Below are 18,871 nucleotides of genomic sequence, written 5' to 3' on the forward strand. Positions count from 1 at the left end.
TCTTGAAGGCCTCTAGTGTGGGAGAGCCCACCACCTCCCTAGGTAACTGATTCCACCGTCGCACTGCTCTAACAGTCAGGAGGTTTTTCCTAATGTCCAGCCGGAATCTGGCTTCCTTTAACTTGAGCCCGTTATTCCGTGTCCTGCACTCTGGGAGGATCGAGAAGAGATCCTGGCCCTCCTCTGTGTGACAACCTTTTAAGTATTTAAAGACTGCTATCATGTCTCCCCCTCAATCTTCTCTTCTCCAGGCTAAACATGCCCAGTTCTTTCAGTCTCTCTTCAGAGGGCTTTGTTTCTAGACCCCTGATCATCCTGGTTGCCCTCTTCTGAACACGCTCCAGCTTGTCTGCATCCTTCTTGAATTGTGGAGCCCAGAACTGGACACAATACTCTAGATGAGGCCTAACCAGGGCCGAATAGAGAGGAACCAGTACCTCATGTGATTTGGAAGCTATACTTCTATTAATGCAGCCCAAAATAGCATTTGCCTTTCTTGCAGCCATATCGCACTGTTGGCTCATATTCAGCTTGCGATCTACAACAATTCCAAGATCTTTCTCGTTCGTGATCACCTCCATCGTGATCACCCATTAGAGTAGATTAAATGTTCTTCCATTTGCCCTTTCACTCACTATCCTTCCTAAGTGAATGCAACACGGAACCCTAAATAAAAGAGCATAATGTTTTTAAGTTTATTTAGCCAATTTTAATAAAATGCAATTTGTTGTGTATAATGCCCAGGGTCTGATTAATCATCTACTGTGGCTTTGCCCTCACTGACAGCAAAAGGGAGCAACCCTCCTCTAATACCTCATGTGTTTGGAGCAGCCTAAGTATGCTACTCCAGGCACTCTGCACATGTTCAGATACCTTCCCTTCACAGATTCAAAAGCTTCAGACCTACTTCTGCAACACTGTTCCAAGAGTTAACCACCAAATCTTTCACCTCTCCAGCTATCTAACTTTATCCACCCCTCCTCCCATTGAAGTTAATGGAACTTCCCCCCCCCCCAAAAAAATTAAGCTTCATACAAGCTGCCGCCTCTCTCAGCTTTCTATTGCTTTCAACGGGCAAACCAGCTACTCTTGTCCTTATAACATCAGTGTTTTCCATCTAACTGGCATAAAATGTTCACGCATTTTTGCTACCTCTCCAAGCACCTGAGGACACTATTTCAAACACGTATTTAGCACCTACAAGCTGGATACAGGACCTAGCATGGAGGACAGGTTAATCTGGAAAGGGCCTTCTGTGGCTGAGTTCAGAAGACACATTCATCAACAGTTGTTTCCCATTCTGTTCCAATTACCACCACCACCCCCAGTTGATTAGCGTGTCGTCCGAACTCAGCCTGTAACTACTATAGAGAAAAACCAAAAAGCTACATCTGCTAATGCAGTTTAAAGGGATGTCGGCTTTCGCCCTGATCTGCCAAATTTCGGACGGATTGAACAAACGCCCCATTTAAAGCCGTCAGTATCAGCGCCGGTCTCCCATCCCGTGTCCTTTTGTGCCACACCTGCCCTTTCCCCCAAAATAATCACCCCAGCGGAGTAAAATTAGAACATGAGCCCATGGCTGCCTAGGGAAGGACGCGTCGGTCGAGAGATGTATTTATAGCGCCCGCGTGGGAGTGGGCCCCTTCGCCGCGTACACGGGAAGGGCGGGCAGGCGGGTGAGCGGGCGGGCGCGCCCCGGCGCCCCCTCCCCTTCTTGAAAGTTCCAGGCGCGCCTCAAACCCGTCCAGACCAGCGAATGGCAACAGCTGGCGCTCGACCCCACCCTCCTCTCCCCAAGGCCACGCCCCTCCCCCTTTGACAGACAGCCCGATCCGGAGCCGGATTGGACGAGGGCAGCAGCCAAATCGAGAAGCTTCTGCAAAGTGTCAGCGCCCTTAGCGGGGTGGGGAGCGGAAAAAAGCACTAGCCAGGGAAGAGGAGGAGGGGCCGCCTAGTTGGTGGGTCGTATAAAGTCTGGGACAGGCGGGCGAATGTGCAAAAGCTTTCCAATTGCACGGTGTATTTTATTCCCTCCTCCATATATTTCTACTATTCCAAAAAAAAGGAAGTCGGCTGCACTGACGAACAGGTACCCTTTGCAGGCGTTGCGTTCAGCAGAAAGAATCGAAGTGGCTGCTACTGCGTAGTTGGGATTGTTTGGCGTCCAGACGAGGGCGGGTTCCATCCGATCCCGCTGCGGATCCCAGTCGATCGTTCTCTTTGGAGGGCTCCAACGCGTGGCGCGTTCCCTGCAAAGCTGCGCTCGCCCCTCAAAAGAGCTGCGTGGGTTTTGCTCGCCTTTTTCACGGAACCGTGGCGGGGCTGTAAGCCGAACCCCCGGGGGTCCCGCCGAACGGCGGAGCTCATCTCGAGCAGCGGCGACGCAAGAGCGTCTCTGAGCGTAATGCAGAGTGCTTTCCTTTCGCCGCGCAGCCGCACGTGTGGGGCTGAGGAGTAAAAAAACAAACTCAAAACTGTATAGGGCGGAAAGAGAGGGCGTGACTGGATCCCGGTACCTAGTAGGTTTGGAAACCTGTCGTTGGGTTTGTCAGCTTAAAAGGCTTCGGGGATTTTGGGGTCCGCGGTGGGGCTGGGGAAAAGGTTGCGCGGGTTCTTGCGAGACACGCTAAACTTGGAGATCTTGCTTCAGGTGGGTGAGATCGGGTTGCAAAACCTGTCCTAGTTATGTGCGCAGTTTCTTGCTATGCGCTATTGAGTTTTATGGGATTCGACCCGCAACATGACGCAGGTAAAGACCGAAATAGACTTTACGTTAAATCCGTGTCACTACATAAGAGTAGGTGCAGCAGGGTTCTTAAAAACGCTTCCCAATTACCCACCCTTTACCTGCTAGGACCCCAATCCAGATTGGGGGCCCTGCATCTACTCTAGAATTATTATTATTATTATTATTTTAAAAAAGTAGCTGCTTGATACGGATCTAAAGTAATGTCTATATTGGCGCTGAGCGTGCGTGGGATCAGGGTCTGTCGCGAGTTGTCGGCGATTCAGTAGTGAAGGGGAGGGGTTGTAGAGCGCATCCCGGACTCCTGGGTCCCCAGAGTGGCTTGTGCTTGTCTAAACTCTGGAAATGTCGTTTTCCCTTGCTGCCAACGAGGCTGTTTAATTGGCCATATCGAAATAAAGGCCAGAGTAGCCTTTGCCCTGGAAAATTACTATCAGATGCCCCCTGTCTAAACGCTCGTGTCTGACAAGTCCAGCGACGACTTTTGCACGGCGGATGATTTGTGTGTTGCAATGCTGTAACCCTTTCCTGCTGCTCTGCTGGGAACAGCTGCTAGCGAAGTTCAAAAGAGAAAGGAGGGAAGGAGAGTGTGTGAGATCGTGGTGCATATCATAGATGTCATCTTAGTCCCTTTTATTTATGGAGATTCTTATTTTTATTTGATTATATCCTGTTCTACCCTATGGGGTCAGAGTGGATAACGTCCCCCCCAACTCCCAAATATTTGATTCTTAGCGCTGTCTAAAGACAGGACCATTTTCGCCCAAAGCGTTTATATTATTTTAAACATCTCATAAAAAAAATTTCACTAGATGTTTTGCAGTTATGATAAAAAAAAATTGTAAATAAAACCTACAATATAAAACGCAAGATGAGAAAGTAAAGAGCTAAAAACCTGTTGATCCATAAACAGCTACCTGTTAGCAGGTACATTTTTTACAATGGATTTTTATGTATTAGTTATTACTTGTGTTGTTCCTGCTACTGTGTTCATAGAGTGGATTCTCACAATTCACTTAACTGCAAAGTAGGGCATTCTAAGAGTAGTTTATTTACTTATTTGTTACATTTATAAACTGCCCAATAGCTGAAGCACTCAGTTGCCAGCTGATGAAGAAAAACCCTGCTCTTGTGTGTCTAAAGGCAGTGGAAATCAGGCAGGTGAAATCATGGCACAGATAGGTATTGATTTGTTATCCTTTGCTGATGTCTGCAAATGAAGCTCTTCCTTATGGCATAGCTACACAGGGTGACTGGGGAAGTTGGTAACTTGAGTTCCAGAACCAGGAGGTGGAAGTTTGAATTTTGAATCAATTATAAATTTAGAATGTATTTATATTGGGGAAGGCTTGACGAGGCTTCAAAGGTGGAGTATTTTGCTTCAGCAGCTGTGGTTGTTGCTCTGACTTTGCTCCCTTTCGGGGTGGATGGGAAACCAGGTGTGTTGGTAGGTTGCCTTTCTGGGTATTGATGGAGGAGCAGATGAAGTTGACTCTCCTGGGAATGTAGATGTATGTTATCTTCCTGGAGGAAAAGTACTTGGAATCATATAATAGTAGAGTTGGAAGGGGCCTATAAGGCCATCGAGTCCAACCCCCTGCTGAGTGCAGGAATCCACCTTAAAGCATCCCTGACAGATGGTTGTCCAGCTGCCTCTTGAAGGCCTCTACTGTGGGAGAGACCACGACCTCCCTGGGTCATTGGTTCCATTGTCGTACTGCTCTAACAGTCAGGGAGTTTTTCCTGCTATCTAGCCGGAATCTTCCTCCCTGCCCCACCCCCACACAGTGAATGGGTTTAAAGCATGGATGAGCAATTTATGGCCTTCCAGCTGTTTTGGCCTACAACTCCCATCAGCACTAGCCAGCCTAGCCAAAGGTGAGGGATTATGGGAGTTGCAGTCCAACAATTTCTAGAGCATCCCAAGTTACCCACCCTTGAATATTCAACCTTTCCCATCTTGGTGTCCTCCAGATGTGTCAGACTACAATGCCCAGTCACACAGGATGATGGGAGTTGTAGTCCTACAGATCTGGAGAGCACCAGATTGGGGAAGGTTGAATTAGATTTTCCCCTACTCTTTCCGTAAAGTCTGCTGGGTATGTTCTGTGCTGGGCTGTTGCCTCTAATGGGGGTGGAAGAGGGTTGTCTTTCATTTTTACTAAGTTTAGGGTTCAATCCTATGCATATTTAGACAGGGAAGGGAAGTCTAGTCAGCCTGAAAGAGTCCCTGGGTGATTTACAGATCAATTTTAAAAAAAAATCAAGACAGTCTCTGCCCTTTTAACATGATATAATTACCTTCTGCAGAAAGATCTGTTTGCATACATCTGTTCCCCACTGCTATTTACCTTCACAATATGCCCATGAGGTAGGTCAAGCTGAGAGAGTGTCATCCCATGATCATGATAGCTGAGTGGGGATTTGAACCTGGGTCTTCCCCCCCCCCCCCCCCGCGCGCCCCCGTCCTACTCTTACCACCGCGCCATGTGTTCTGGGAAACAGATCTGCCAGGATTTTTGTCCCACAACTTAAAAGCCTCCCTGCTTCTCTCCTCCCCAATATGTCAGATGTGTGCAGAACGGTTGTGGTTACTCAAAGGTCAGGGCAAGGCACTCTTAACTATGTTCAGAGGCACTTGCATATTCTGGAGCTGACATTCATTGGCTTTTGGGGCTTTTGGGGGCAGTGCTGTTCAGTCTAAACCCTGCTTCTTTCCCCTATGCGGTTTGAGATCTTAGTGAAGGGGTGAGGGGGTGATTAAAGTGTTAGCAAAATTAGAAGGGGCTTTCAGATGACAGAGCCCCTGTACAAGGTCCTAGGTTCAATCCCCACCTTCTCCAGATAGGACCATGAAAGGATCCTGCCTGAAACCCTGGAGAGCTGCTGCCAGCCAGTGTCAACAGTACTGGGCTAAATGGACCCTGATGTGGGATGGGATTAGGCATCTAGGATATCTGGGTTCCCTAGAAAACTGGGGTGGAGGTAACATCTAGCCGTTGGCTTTATAGGGAGGGCAGGGTTGGCCCTGGAAGCGGAGGCTCTGGGTGTCCTGGACTACAACCCCCATCGTCCCCAGCCAGCAAGGCCAATAGTCATGATAGAGCAGGGAGGTTGTCGTTCAATGCGTCTCGAGATGGGCACTAGGTTTGTGGGGAAAGGCTGCCTTAAAGCCGAGGGAGCGGGAGGCGTTTTGCAGAGCCTCCTCAGCGGCAGACCGTGGCGGTTTTCTTGGCTCGCTTGCTGCAGTCTTCCGATCCGCCTAAGCCGCAGTCTCAGAGCCCTCCCAGCTGTGGAGTTCTAGAAGGATCTTCACTGGCTCGGAAGAGAGACACAGAGAGAGAAGAATGTACAGCCGCAGCCGATCCACCCCCCCAAGCAGCTGTTTGCACTCCTTCCGTGCCCTTTGGCTATTCCTGATATGGGGCAGAGCTGGGCACAGCACAAAGTCTAGCAGGAGGGGTTGGTGTGTGTGTGTGTGTGTGTGTGTGTGTGTGTGTGTGTGTTTTAAGAATCCTATCTTGGCGACAAGCGGTGCCGTTCTCTGAGCTTGCAAATAAGATACAGTATTCCGTCTCCCTTCCGAGTTCTCCTTTCTTAGACCCACCCCTTGGCTTCCACCTCCAGGACTGGGTGTAGTTTGAAAGCCAGCGCTTGGCCCCAGGACTTGATAAGCCAATTTCTCTGTGCTTTGCCTTAACGGACGGCCACCTGGCTGCAACGCTAGGCGATAAAGGTGCCACGGTTCCTTTGACAAAGGGTGTAGCATAGGGAATACACACACGCAGCAATCTCTCCAGCTACTGGCGTTTTTGTTGTAGTTAATTTGGTTTTTAGCAGCTAGGCTCGCTTTTTCCTTTAATTTTTAACTTGCGTGCCTTTTAGCTTTCTCGGTTCCGAAAAGGTTTGTCCGGAAGCTACAACTCTCCCGCAGCTGGGACTATTCTGCACCTGCAAGTTAGAGAGAAGTGTTCTCGAACATGTGCTGAGTTCTTCAGCATTTCTAGTCTTTTGCATCTTCGGGTTTGAGAGGCTTCCAAGTTTCCAGCTGAAATTCATTGTTCCTTTACCGCTTCTAGCTTAACCTGTGCTAGGTGCTGTACAAAGCATAACAGCCATGGCTGGGGGGGAAATGGGGTATCCTGGCAAGTTTTTTTTCCCCAGCCCTACAAGATCTTTACTGCCTTCAATCTGCTTTCAATCTGTGGGACCCAAACCTGTTCTATGTTGTAGCGCTGACATAAAACGTCATGTCAATGCTTAGACTTTTTAGGCTCTGTAGAATAGCTTGCTATTACCTTGCTCTGAGTTGAACAGGATGCTTTTCGATAGCCTGGTATACAGGGCATAGCCTAGGATTCTCTGAACTCCCTCAGTCTACCTTTCCCTTGCAATGGGTCTAATATGTAGCAGTAGGTTGTATGATTTGCATTCTTCAAGAGACCTACATTGTACTTGCAGTGCAATGTCCGCTTGGCGCCTAAAGGAACCTAATGCTTATTGCTTAATCCTGCTTTGGGGGAATAAGCCATAAGCATTATATGTGAGCAGGAGCAGTAACTTGGATTCCAGTGTTTTGGGCTGGCTCATGGAAAGTTTTTGTTTGGTGATGCTTAAGGGATTTGGCTTTTTCCAAAGGTTTCTTCGCATCTGGGGGTGCTATTCCAAAAGTTTCCAGTAGGGGGCCCCAAGCCAAGCAAATATTTTGCACACATAGCAAGCAGGGTCTCTGTCTGCACAAGAACTGAAATTGTGACCTGCTTTGCATTTATTTATTTATTTACCTCTTTCCGTTGCCCTTTTCTAGAAGAATGTGCTAAATCCGCCCCCCGCCCCCCATTCCAAAATATCTCTGCCTGAATGGCTTTTTAAACAAAATGAATGGCAGGTTCAGCTAGGGTGACCGTGTGAAAAGGAAGACAGGGCTCTTGTATTTTTAACAGTTGCATTGTATTGAAAAGGGGATTTCAGCAGGTGTCATTTGTATGCATGCAGCACCTGGTGAAATTCCCTCTTTGTCACAACAGTTAAAGCTGCAGGAGCCCTGCCCTCTTGATCAGATACAAAAGACAGCAGGGCTCCTGCAGCTTTAACTGTTGGGATGAAGAGGGGATTTCACCAGGTGCTGCATGCATAGAAATAACACCTGCAGAAATTCCCTTTTCTATGCAACTGTTAAAGATACAGGAGCCCTGTCCTCCTTTCCATATGGTCACCCTAAGTACAGCGGCCCAATCTGGATTGGATCCAGAGGGTGAGGGCAGTGCTAGGGGGCTTTAACCCTTTGCCTCCTGCGTTGTGGCCATTCCTTATCCTCCTTATGCTCTCAGGAGTTTTTAATCTTTCGGTTTCCAAGCCCCTGTTTTTACACTGCGGTTAGCTTTCATTGGGATTTTGACTTGTGTTACACATTTTAGTTTTTCATATTAAGTGTGCGTTTTATAAAAAGGTTGGTTCTTATATTGATTCTCCCAGCACTTTAACATTTTACCATCTTAGTCTTTTAACTTTGCTGTTTTAAATCTGTATTTTAAATCTCTGCACTGCTGTTCGGTTTTATTCCGGCCGTCCTTTTATACTGTGTTATAGCGTGGCTTTAAGTTTTATACTTTAAATTGTACTTTATGGCTTTAATTTTTGTGAACCGCCCAGAGAGCTTTGGCTATTGGGCAGTATAGAAAAGCAATAAATAATAATTTAAAAATATTCTATGGTGTTAAGTTTTGTTTTGTGCACTGCCCAGACTGCTTCGGCTGTTGGGCGGCATAGAAATGTAATAATAAACAAAAGAAGGTGCTCTGCAAAACCCAAAGTATGCGCTGTCTCTCTGGGTGAAAGTAGGGGCCACGTAACCAGAACATGACGGCGTCCTTTCTGCTGCCGTTGTATTAACACTGAGCATGTGTCCTGTTGCAGCCAAGATGTCCAAGGGTCCAGCTGTAGGCATTGATCTGGGGACCACTTACTCCTGCGTAGGCGTCTTCCAACATGGCAAGGTGGAGATCATTGCCAACGACCAGGGCAACCGCACCACCCCCAGCTACGTGGCCTTCACCGACACGGAGCGCCTCATCGGCGATGCTGCCAAGAACCAGGTGGCCATGAATCCCACCAACACTGTCTTCGGTAAGGATTGGTCTTGCCTCGCCATCCAGGGAGCGCTGGCTCCGTTCTGAGCCCAGGCTGAGAAGGGCAGGCTACGCCCCAGGTGCTCCTTCCCTGGAGAGGGGCTGCCTTTAGACTTGTGCGTGGTGTTCACAGCTAAGACTTCAGTAGCTGACAGTAGGAGCTGTCGCTAAAGCGTCTGTTCTGCATTAGAGGAATTGTATGTAAACTCCCGGTGGCCCTAATGCAAGGGGCGGGGAATCTCTTTCCACCCGAGTGGCTGAACTCCATTTCGGAGAAGCTCTTGGATGCTGCCTTCCAGGGGTGGAACAGGGCTGAAAATGGAAGGGGTGTGGCCAAAGGCAGAAGGGGTGGAGTCAAAAAATACAAAACATAACAGCCTACTGTAGCTTAAAGCCCTTGCTGCTGGCAAGTCAGCCTTAGGTGAGGCATTTCAGCCTTTTAGAATGGCGGGGCAGGGAGGAAACTGCCCCAAATCAAGGAAGCAACTGAATTGTCATCGGTTGGGGGAAAGGGGTGAGGCCATGGGTTGGTAGCAGTAGGGGGCTCTGTGCCCCAGGGGAGCAGGGGGCTCTGTGCCCCAGCAGGGGATGCCACTGCCTGCTTGCTCCCTGACTCTCTGTGGCAAGCAAGCAAGTGGTGGCAGTGATGAGAAAGAAGCTGAGGAACAAGAGCAGCTGGGGACAATGGTGGTGAGAAGGTGGACTCATGGAAGGAGGGGGTCCATTGAGGGTATCTTTCCCAAGGTTCTCAAAAAAACCCTGGAGCCTGCACTTCCTGGGCAGAGTTACACCACACAAAGGGAGGAACTGTGGGTGCCTGCCTCTTGTGCAAGCAATCCGATCCTACTGGTTTTAAGGCCGGCTGCTCCTCCCGAGAGAGCCTCATTACTGTTCCCTTTCTCTCCTTTTCTTTAACCCAGACGCCAAGCGCCTCATTGGCCGCCGTTACGACGATCCTGTGGTGCACTCCGACATGAAGCACTGGCCCTTCCACGTGATCAACGACGGGGGTCGCCCCAAGGTGCAGGTGGAGTACAAGGGCGAGACCAAGTCCTTCTACGCGGAGGAGATCTCCTCGATGGTTCTCACCAAGATGAAGGAGATCGCCGAGGCCTACCTAGGCAAGGTGGGTCACTGGTGGTGTGACGGAGGAAGGACATGCAGGAGCAAAGCTCTGGGCTTTTTTGATTAGCAGGGATAGCGACATCATCCGCCACCCACCTCAGGTTCCATCTGAGCTGATCTGCAGACCTCATAGTAATATATATAATAATAATAGTACCTGGGAGGAAACACGTTGTTATGAGAGAGCCAGTGTGGTGTAGTGTTTAAGAGTGTTGGACTGGGAGTCTGGAGATCCAGTTTCTAGTCCTCACTTGAGACTGGGCTATCTGTACTTCCTATGTAGTCCTTCTAGGTCACTGCAATCCTCACCAAAGGCTGTCCTCATTGTGCCACATCCCGCAGGTGTCCATCTGTCAGCAACCTGTGAGACCAAGGTGTCAATATGGCACCCCCGTTTCTTTTTCCTCCCCCAAACGTGATGGGATTGAGGAGTGGGGACTCCCCCTGACTGTGTTTCTCCATCTTTCCCTCACAGAACATTGCCAACGCGGTCATTACAGTCCCGGCCTACTTCAACGACTCCCAGCGACAGGCCACCAAGGACGCGGGCACCATCTCAGGCCTCAATGTCCTCCGCATCATCAATGAGCCCACGGCGGCGGCCATAGCCTACGGGCTGGATAAGAAGGTGAGGAGGAAGACTAGCCTCTTAACGCTGGCTGGCTTCGGTTGAGGTTTAAGACAGTGAATTTGAAGGGTGGGGAAGGCAGTAAGCACATACACTATATTGTGAGGGGGTAAACCAGCCTTTCTCAGCTAACACGCTGCTGTTGTTTTGGGCTACCACTCCCCATGTTCCTAACAGTTGGCCGGGCTGGTTGGAGGTTGATGGGAGCTAAAATCCAAAATGTGGAGAGCATAAACTTTCTCAGCGCCTTCATAAAACAGTTCCCAGTTAGGCAAAGAACCTAAGTGCAGGTCTATAGAGTCAGGGTGACTTCAGGAGTAGCATTTATGCCAGGGATGAGGAACCTTTGGCCCATGGGCCGGTTTGGCCCACCAAGTTGGCCCGCGGGGCCTCACTTGTGGCCCCTCCCCCAAGCTCCACCCTGCCAGGTCTCATGGGGAGAAGAGTCTCTGCTGTTACCTCCAGTCAGTCAGTGGGGATCTCCCTTGCTGCTGTCTCCCCTTCCCAATTGACCCTGATCACAGAGGTCTGGGTCATCCAGCCCCACCCACCAAATTTTTATTCCTGTCCCCTCATGCAGACCAAGATTCAGTTCACAGTTAGAGCTGGCATCTTGTGCTAATTTGCATTGGCCCATTTGGGTAGAGGACATGGAAGTCCCTCCAAGCTAGGGCGCATTTCCTAAATAGCTGGGCTGTCCTCTCTGCAGGTGGGCGGTGAGCGCAACGTCTTGATCTTTGACCTGGGTGGCGGCACCTTTGATGTCTCCATCCTGACCATCGAGGACGGCATCTTCGAGGTGAAGTCAACAGCTGGGGACACGCACTTGGGGGGCGAGGATTTTGACAACCGCATGGTGAACCACTTTGTGTCGGAGTTCAAGCGCAAGCACAAGAAAGACATCACGGACAACAAGCGGGCGGTCCGGCGCCTGCGCACGGCCTGTGAGCGGGCCAAGCGCACCCTCAGCTCCTCCACCCAGGCGTCCATCGAGATCGACTCTCTCTATGAGGGCATTGACTTCTACACGTCCATCACCCGGGCCCGCTTTGAGGAGCTGAATGCCGATCTCTTCCGAGGGACCCTGGAGCCCGTGGAGAAAGCCTTGCGGGACGCCAAGCTGGATAAGGCCCAGGTGCATGACATCGTGCTGGTTGGTGGCTCGACCCGCATCCCCAAGATCCAGAAGCTTCTGCAGGACTTCTTCAATGGCAGGGAGCTCAACAAGAGCATCAACCCGGATGAAGCGGTGGCTTACGGAGCAGGTAAAGGGCCTCATTCAAAGGTAGAATCCCATACAAGCAATGGATCAGAGTAAGAGAGAAGCAACCAAGAAGCTGCCTTCTACTGAGTTAGACCCTTGGTCCATCTAGCCTAGTATTGTTGACACTGACTGGCAGCAGCTCTCCAGGGTTTCAGGTGGGATTCTTTTCCTCACCCTACCTGGAAAAGCCAGAGATCAAACCTGGGACCTTTTCTATCACACTGAGCTTGTAGCCCCTCTCCTGTCTGTTCTTCAGAAAGGCAAGCTCAGAACAGTAAGCCCCACCCCCTCACATTGGAAAGGGGGGGATCACCCAGATGAAGGCAAAGCTCCATCTGTAAAGTTTACGCAGGAAAGGGTGCCTTGGGTTCCGTTGACTTGCAATAACACACAGTATGCCGAACTTAGAAGTCCGTCCTACAGTGTTTGGCTAGAGACATGTTCTAAATGTTTGTCCAAGTAGCTGTAGCCACTGTCCCATTCCATGCCATAGAATCATAGAATAGCAGAGTTGGAAGGGGCCTACAAGGCCATCGAGTCCAACCCCCCCCCCCCCCGCTCAATGCAGGAATCCACCTTAAAGCATACCTAACAGATGGTTGTCCAGCTGCTTCTTGAATGCCTTTAGTGTGGGAGAGCCAACCACCTCCTTAGGCAACTGGTTCCATTGTCGTACTGCTCTAACAGTCAGGAAGTATCCCCAAAAGAATCAAGGGGACAGACAATGGATAGGGGGTGCTATTCTTTCCAAGTTGGGGCAGTGCCCTCCAGGCATTTTGAATTACGCACTCATCCGTCCCAGACAGCATTGGTCAGGGATTATGGGAGTTACAGTACAAACCACCTGGAAGCTTACAAGTCACCTACAGAGTGTTGAAGATGGCATGAGAAAAGTGCTACTGTCCTGTACCACTTTTGCTCCTCATATATACATGCATCCGTATTATCTTTATCCAGCCTTGAGACACGGGTCTATTCAGCCCGGAGATGGACAATGGGTTTAGAAGAACTGTGTATGCACATCTTTTGACCTATTGTTGCATCTGTTGTTGTTTTTTTAAATGCCATAGATGGGGGATATTTTCTTTTTTTTAGTCCCCACCGGGGGGTGGGCGGAGTGGTGCATGAATTTCAGGGAGAAAATGTGGCTGGATGGCAAGGTTTAAAGCTGCCCTACCCTGTGTGTGGCAGTCCCAATCTGGATCAGGACCCTGCATGCTTAGACAAAAGTAAGCAAAACAGTGCAGATCCGGGGCATGCTATGCATTTAATGCAGTGTGGAGTTTAGCCTTGAGAAATGAAATGTGGGGTGTCAGCAGCGGCGGAGGGTTGTCATGTGTGGGGCAGTGGGAAAGGGGGCTTCCTGGAAGGATCTGTTTGTTGGCCATTTGGTTGTGGGTTGGGGAGTATAGGATACTGGGCATCAAAGGACCTGATCCGGCAGGATTTCTCATACAAGGCGCCTGTTTCACTTTTCTGCTCCTTGACATATCGCATTGTTCCACCAGCTGTCCAGGCTGCCATCCTGTGTGGGGACAAGTCCGAGAACGTGCAGGACCTGCTGCTTTTGGATGTCACCCCCTTGTCCCTGGGTATTGAGACGGCTGGTGGGGTGATGACGGCCCTTATCAAGCGCAACACCACCATCCCCACCAAGCAGACCCAGACCTTCACGACTTACTCGGACAACCAGCCTGGAGTCCTCATCCAAGTAAGTGGAGGCAGTCTTTAGCTAAGCAGGTGTGTGTATTTGTGCAGGCACGTGTGCACCATGGTAATGCAGGAGAGGGATGTTTGCTAGCAGTGTCACTTGTCTCAGCAGCTGCGTTTGCCTCCCACCTCCATCACAATCTCTCCTTGGGTGCATTTCTTCCAGCCAGACTTGCAAAGCTTCTCCACACACAAGAAAAATCCTGTAGCCTTACCAGGGCTTTCGTCCTCTGCAGACTTCCCACAATCACAATGTGCGCCTTTACACGCAGCCATGTGATATTGAAATGAAAAGTTCCCTTCTCAGAAACGCTCCATTAAGTATATTGAAACTGTGCCACCTAGTGACAGAACGCCAAGTTTACACACTGAGCGTTCCTGCGGTTTCCCAGATAATACTGCAGTATCTCTGTTTTGTTTGGGTTTTTTAAAGCGAGATTTCAAGGGGGCGTAGTGTGATGGACCTGCACACTTCTGTGACTGACCAATCATGAGCATGCAATTAATCGCTCGTTTAGAGAAGTGCCTGGTCTTATAGACTAGCTGGAAGACCAACAGCGGGGGGCGGGGGGAAGGGTTTAGACCCCCTCCTGCCTATCATTTTCCTGCTTTATTGCTGTGCAGCAGAACTGAGTTCTAGCTTAGATGTGCTGCCCTTTGGAACTGAGAGAAGGATCTGGATGACTTCTTTCCCCAATATACACTTGCTTTCAAAGTGCAGGGAGTCTGCATCCCCAAGGGAACAGGTGAGGAGGGGAATACCTTCCTGTCTATAGAAAACTAGCATATCAAAGTAGAATCCATCCAGGCCTCCTTTTGCCTGACATGCTCATTCTCTACATGCAGGGAGACAAGTCCTACTTGCCCAGGAAATATGAATAAGATGCAATGTTTTGGGAGGGGGAAGTATGTCGGAGCGAAAACCAAACTTTGTGTGTATTCCAAATGCTGCAGTGTTTTGAGATAAAATGGGCAACCCAGGTTTGTTTGGGCAGTTCTCAAGTTGTGCTTTCTAACCTGTTGATGGGTTTGATTTCTCTTCTCCCCCCCTCCCCCGGCCACCCCAGGTGTATGAAGGAGAGCGTGCCATGACCAAAGACAATAATTTGCTGGGCAAGTTTGAGTTGACAGGGATCCCTCCCGCTCCTCGGGGCGTCCCCCAGATCGAGGTGACCTTTGATATTGATGCCAATGGCATCCTCAATGTCTCCGCGGTGGACAAGAGCACTGGCAAGGAGAACAAGATCACGATCACCAACGATAAAGGTGAGCACGTCTGGAGAACGGGATGCAGCCCTCGCGTCTTGCCTGCTGCGGGCACGGCCCTGTGTCTGTGCGCTTGGTGCAGGAGGGCACCTTATGAATAACCTAAAAGGAGGAAATGCATCGCAAAAAATGAGGCTATTAATTTTCCTTTAACATCTGCATATGTTAAAGGTGTAGATGCAAATTTAGAAATTATCACTATTACTACTATTATAAATAAGAATTGTTTATTGTGTACGAAGGAGAGTGTGCCATGACCAAAGACAATAATTTGCTGGAAATACCACATTACACCAGTTCTAAAATCCCTTCACTAGCTGCCAATTAGTTTCCAGGCGAAGTATAAAGTATTGTTTATCACCTTTAAAGCCCTACATGGTTTGGGTCCAGGCTACCTGCGGGATCGCCTTCTCCTGTACAATCCTCCCTGCACACTCAGGTCCTCTGGGAAGAATCTACTTCAGTCAAACAAAACCAGGCTGATGGATATTACCCAGAGGACCTTCTCTTCTGCTGCTCCCAGACTGTGGAATGGCCTGCTGGAGGAGATTTGTCAACTTGATAGTCTTTTAGCATTTAAGAAAGCTATAAAGACTGAGATCTTCCAGCAGGCCTATCCAGTGGAATTTTAGGATGCTTTTGGGATGTTTTAGGATGTTTTAACAATGTATACTGTGTTTTTAATCAGTATTTAGTGTATTTTATACTTACCGTTGTTCCCCGCCTCGATCAAAATGGAGAGGCGGGTAAGAAATACATTTATTATTAGTGTTATTGTTACTGTCAATATTATTAGTCAATATTATCATAGTGCAGAAGAATGACCAGGGTAATTGGGTGCTAACTGTGAATGGGCAACAGTTCCTGCCACTCTTTATATTTAAGCCGGACTTGGACTGGACAGCTTTCCATTAGAGAACTGTGTTTTAAAAAAGGAAAGGGCAAACGGCCACCCTAGCTTGGAGGTGACTTCGATTGCTCTCCCTTTCTGCCACAGGTCGGCTTAGCAAGGAGGAGATTGAGCGCATGGTCCAAGAGGCGGAGCAGTACAAGGCCGAGGACGAAGTCCAGCGGGAAAAGATTGCGGCCAAGAACTCCCTGGAGTCTCTGGCCTTCAACATGAAGAGCACGGCGGAGGATGAGAAGCTCAAGGACAAGCTGTCCCCAGAGGATAAGCAAAAGATCCTGGACAAGTGCAATGAGGTCATTTCCTGGCTGGACAGGAACCAGGTGAGTTTGGCATGGTTGTGGGGGGTAGCGTGGCCGTCCGGGACTGTTCTTATTTCCAAATGGGAGATAACTTTGAAAAGGTGAAGGTCCGTGCTCCTGCACGGAGACCACGTGGCAAGCCTCGAAGCTACACGTAATGGCAGAGAAGCGAGGCTTTACTTGATTTTGGGTCACCAGCAATAACGTGCCCCTTTTTTTGCTTTATCATACATGTTGGGTGGATAGCCAGGTAAAGCTTCATTTGCCGCCGCTGAGACTTCTTCACCTCATGGCTACTTCCCAGGGTTTCCTGGGCATAGCTCTAAGAATCTAACTATCTATAGTTCTGCCGTTCAATAGATCGATTTGTGCCTCCCTCTTCCAAAATAGCTACCGTTCCTTGAGAAGAGGAAACGTCTCAACCTAGTCTGTCTAAAGTACAGATAGACTTCTAGAGTTGGTCCTTGAACGGCAGGGTCTTTGTGTTTTGCCCAGCTGTTCCACTAGGGGGCAGCTGAGGCCTCCCAAAGATGGACCTCGACTCTGGTCTGGTGTCTGAAAAAACAGAACTTCTCCCCTCTTGCAGATCTGCTGGAATTTTGCCTCTGCGAAGCCTGGTGTATTGTAGAGAGAGAGAGAACTGTTTTAATCAGTAGTTAGAGACATATTGTAGGCAACCAGGATGCCCTGGTTTTGCAAGGAGCTCCACCTTGTGCATAATATGGTAGCTCCCATTTGAATCTCCAGAATCTGGTATCTCTTCAAAGGTAGCACGTCATTTCAAGGTGGCCTGAGTTCAAGAGCTATAAAAACAATTGCTCAAGTACTTGAGGGTTGGCGGTCCACTGTTAAGAAGTGTAGAATTGCAAAAAAGTATGTCAAGAAATACTTTTGTAAGCCTCCGTGAGAGCCTTTTTTGGCTGAATGATGGCATAAAAATCCTTAAATAAATAAAATAAAAATTAAAAAAAATAAGTCACAGTAGCAGATATGAAGCAGGGCCTAATGGCGATGCCTCCTCTCAAGAGAACCTTGGAAACTGTTGTCCTGTGAGAGAAGATTAGGGGATCTGTAGCAGACTACCCACACAAACAATTCCCAGGATTCTTTGGAGGAGGGCAGGAGCCATGCTAGTTATGCTGGGAAGCAGCTGATACATCTGCTGTGTGGATGTGCTCTCACTTCTAGAAGCCAGTACTGGCCATACCCACCATGGCAGCCATTTTATGAATGAGGAAGTCTCCTTCTGGCAGCCATTTTGTGAGAGCACGCACGGCACATTCAAAATTCCAAATATGCCCACCGACTCAAAGAGGTCAGGGACTCTTAGATTAGGAACCTGGGTTCAAGCCATCATTCAAAAGGTTGTTAAAAAGATATTGTTGTAGATACAGAGGGCAGGAACAGCCATGTTCAACGCTCTGTTGTCCATGGAGGAAGGGCAGAATTAAAAAAAAGTAATTTGTGAAAGGAGTTTTCTACTCCCAACTATAATTTGCAGAGGAAGGGGTGTCACTACTACAATTCCCCTTCAGCTGAGCAATAAAGAAATGCTGTATTTCAAGGTAAACCCATCTTAATTTGGGCATATCTTGGAACAAAGCATTTATTTTTCAAGGATCCTGATACATATTCTGTCTTTTGGGGGGCAGGGGGTTGGCCTACAATTCCCAAGAGCCCTAGCAAGCACAGCCAATAGGGAGGATTGATGGGAGTAGTAGGCCCAAAGTCTGTAGGCCTGCATACAGAGAAAGTGGAGGGTCTAATCCAGGAACTGAGAAGTCCTTCCTAAACTCCATGGGTCGAGCCAACGCTAGCCTAATCCTAACGCTTCCTCCGCAAGCGTAACTGAAGTGGCCCGTTGAGCCAACAAAACCCTTTGGTTGAGTCCTCTCCCTTGAGATTGGAACCAGGGTGGTGGCAGAAGGTCTTCTGTCACGTGACCTCAATGCGCTGCCTCTGACTGTTCTTCTTCTTCTCTCCCTCTAGATGGCAGAAAAAGATGAGTATGAACACCAACAGAAGGAGCTTCAGAACATCTGCAACCCCATCATAACCAAGCTCTACCAGGGGGCTGGAGGCATGCCAGGGGGGATGCCTGGGGGCTTCCCAGGAGCTGGAGGGGCTGGGGGTGGCTCTTCAGGACCCACCATTGAGGAAGTGGATTGAGAGACCTCCTTCCTCTAAACCCTGCATTTGGGGCAGGATACAAGTTGTCTTCAGAGCTGCCTTTGAATTTGCTTCACCTTCTTCTGCCCCTTTTCCTCCCCATGAGCCTTTGCACTAATGGGGTGTTCCCTTTTCCTCTTTGCCCCCTGCTCCCCCCACACTTCCTTTTCTGCTCTTGTTACGGAGTTGGGCATGTCTCCTTTTTTGCCAAATTGAGACTTTTATGTGGTCCTCACTTAAATAAATTATTGCACTTTTTGTCATCCTGCTGCCTTGGTGCCAGCCTGATTTGTGTCGGTATGTGTGTTTTAGGGGATGCTACAAAAGGTTCTAGTCCACAGAAAATTCTACTTGCCTGCCCCATAACCGGTATTTAGTTAGTTATGGCATGTCAACTCTTTATAAAGGCATTATAGGGGGAGAATGATTGAGGTTTATCCCCCCCTCCTGCTTCTCATCCTACAAAGATTTTCATATTTGGTCGCTTGCAGAAAATGGTTACTCTCCATAGGCGAGTGTATATACATTAGCCTGATTTTACGGATTAATATTTCTGGTTTTGCCCTTGAACAAGATGGTGAGGGGAGTGAGTGCAAACGGAAATGGTAAAACTAACTAGAAGT

At 48.9% G+C, this 18,871-nt stretch overlaps 1 protein-coding gene across 1 annotated transcript; it reads left to right on the top strand.

Moving 5' to 3' along the window:
* Positions 1-1,960: 1,960 nt before the first annotated feature.
* On the top strand, positions 1,961-18,511 carry LOC134408279 (heat shock cognate 71 kDa protein-like). Its single transcript, XM_063140502.1, has 9 exons — positions 1,961-2,092; positions 8,666-8,875; positions 9,798-10,003; positions 10,478-10,630; positions 11,340-11,895; positions 13,403-13,605; positions 14,672-14,870; positions 15,868-16,100; positions 18,069-18,511. Exons 2-9 carry the CDS (start codon positions 8,671-8,673, stop codon positions 18,246-18,248), a joined length of 1,935 nt encoding a protein of 644 aa, XP_062996572.1. The 5' UTR covers positions 1,961-2,092; positions 8,666-8,670; the 3' UTR covers positions 18,249-18,511.
* Positions 18,512-18,871: the final 360 nt, after the last annotated feature.

The sequence above is a fragment of the Elgaria multicarinata genome, chromosome 13, assembly GCF_023053635.1.
Source record: "Elgaria multicarinata webbii isolate HBS135686 ecotype San Diego chromosome 13, rElgMul1.1.pri, whole genome shotgun sequence".
NCBI classification, from domain to species: domain Eukaryota; kingdom Metazoa; phylum Chordata; class Lepidosauria; order Squamata; family Anguidae; genus Elgaria; species Elgaria multicarinata.

What these genes read in the sequence shown, in the direction of transcription:
- LOC134408279 (XM_063140502.1), top strand. Translation starts at nt 8,671, where the DNA reads ATGTCCAAGGGTCCAGCTGTAGGCATTGATCTGGGGACCACTTACTCC. An exon ending in AGCCTGGAGTCCTCATCCAA is followed by an intron (nt 13,606 to 14,671) that starts GTAAGTGGAGGC and finishes CGGCCACCCCAG; the next exon opens with GTGTATGAAGGAGAGCGTGC. An exon ending in CCTGGCTGGACAGGAACCAG is followed by an intron (nt 16,101 to 18,068) that starts GTGAGTTTGGCA and finishes CTCTCCCTCTAG; the next exon opens with ATGGCAGAAAAAGATGAGTA.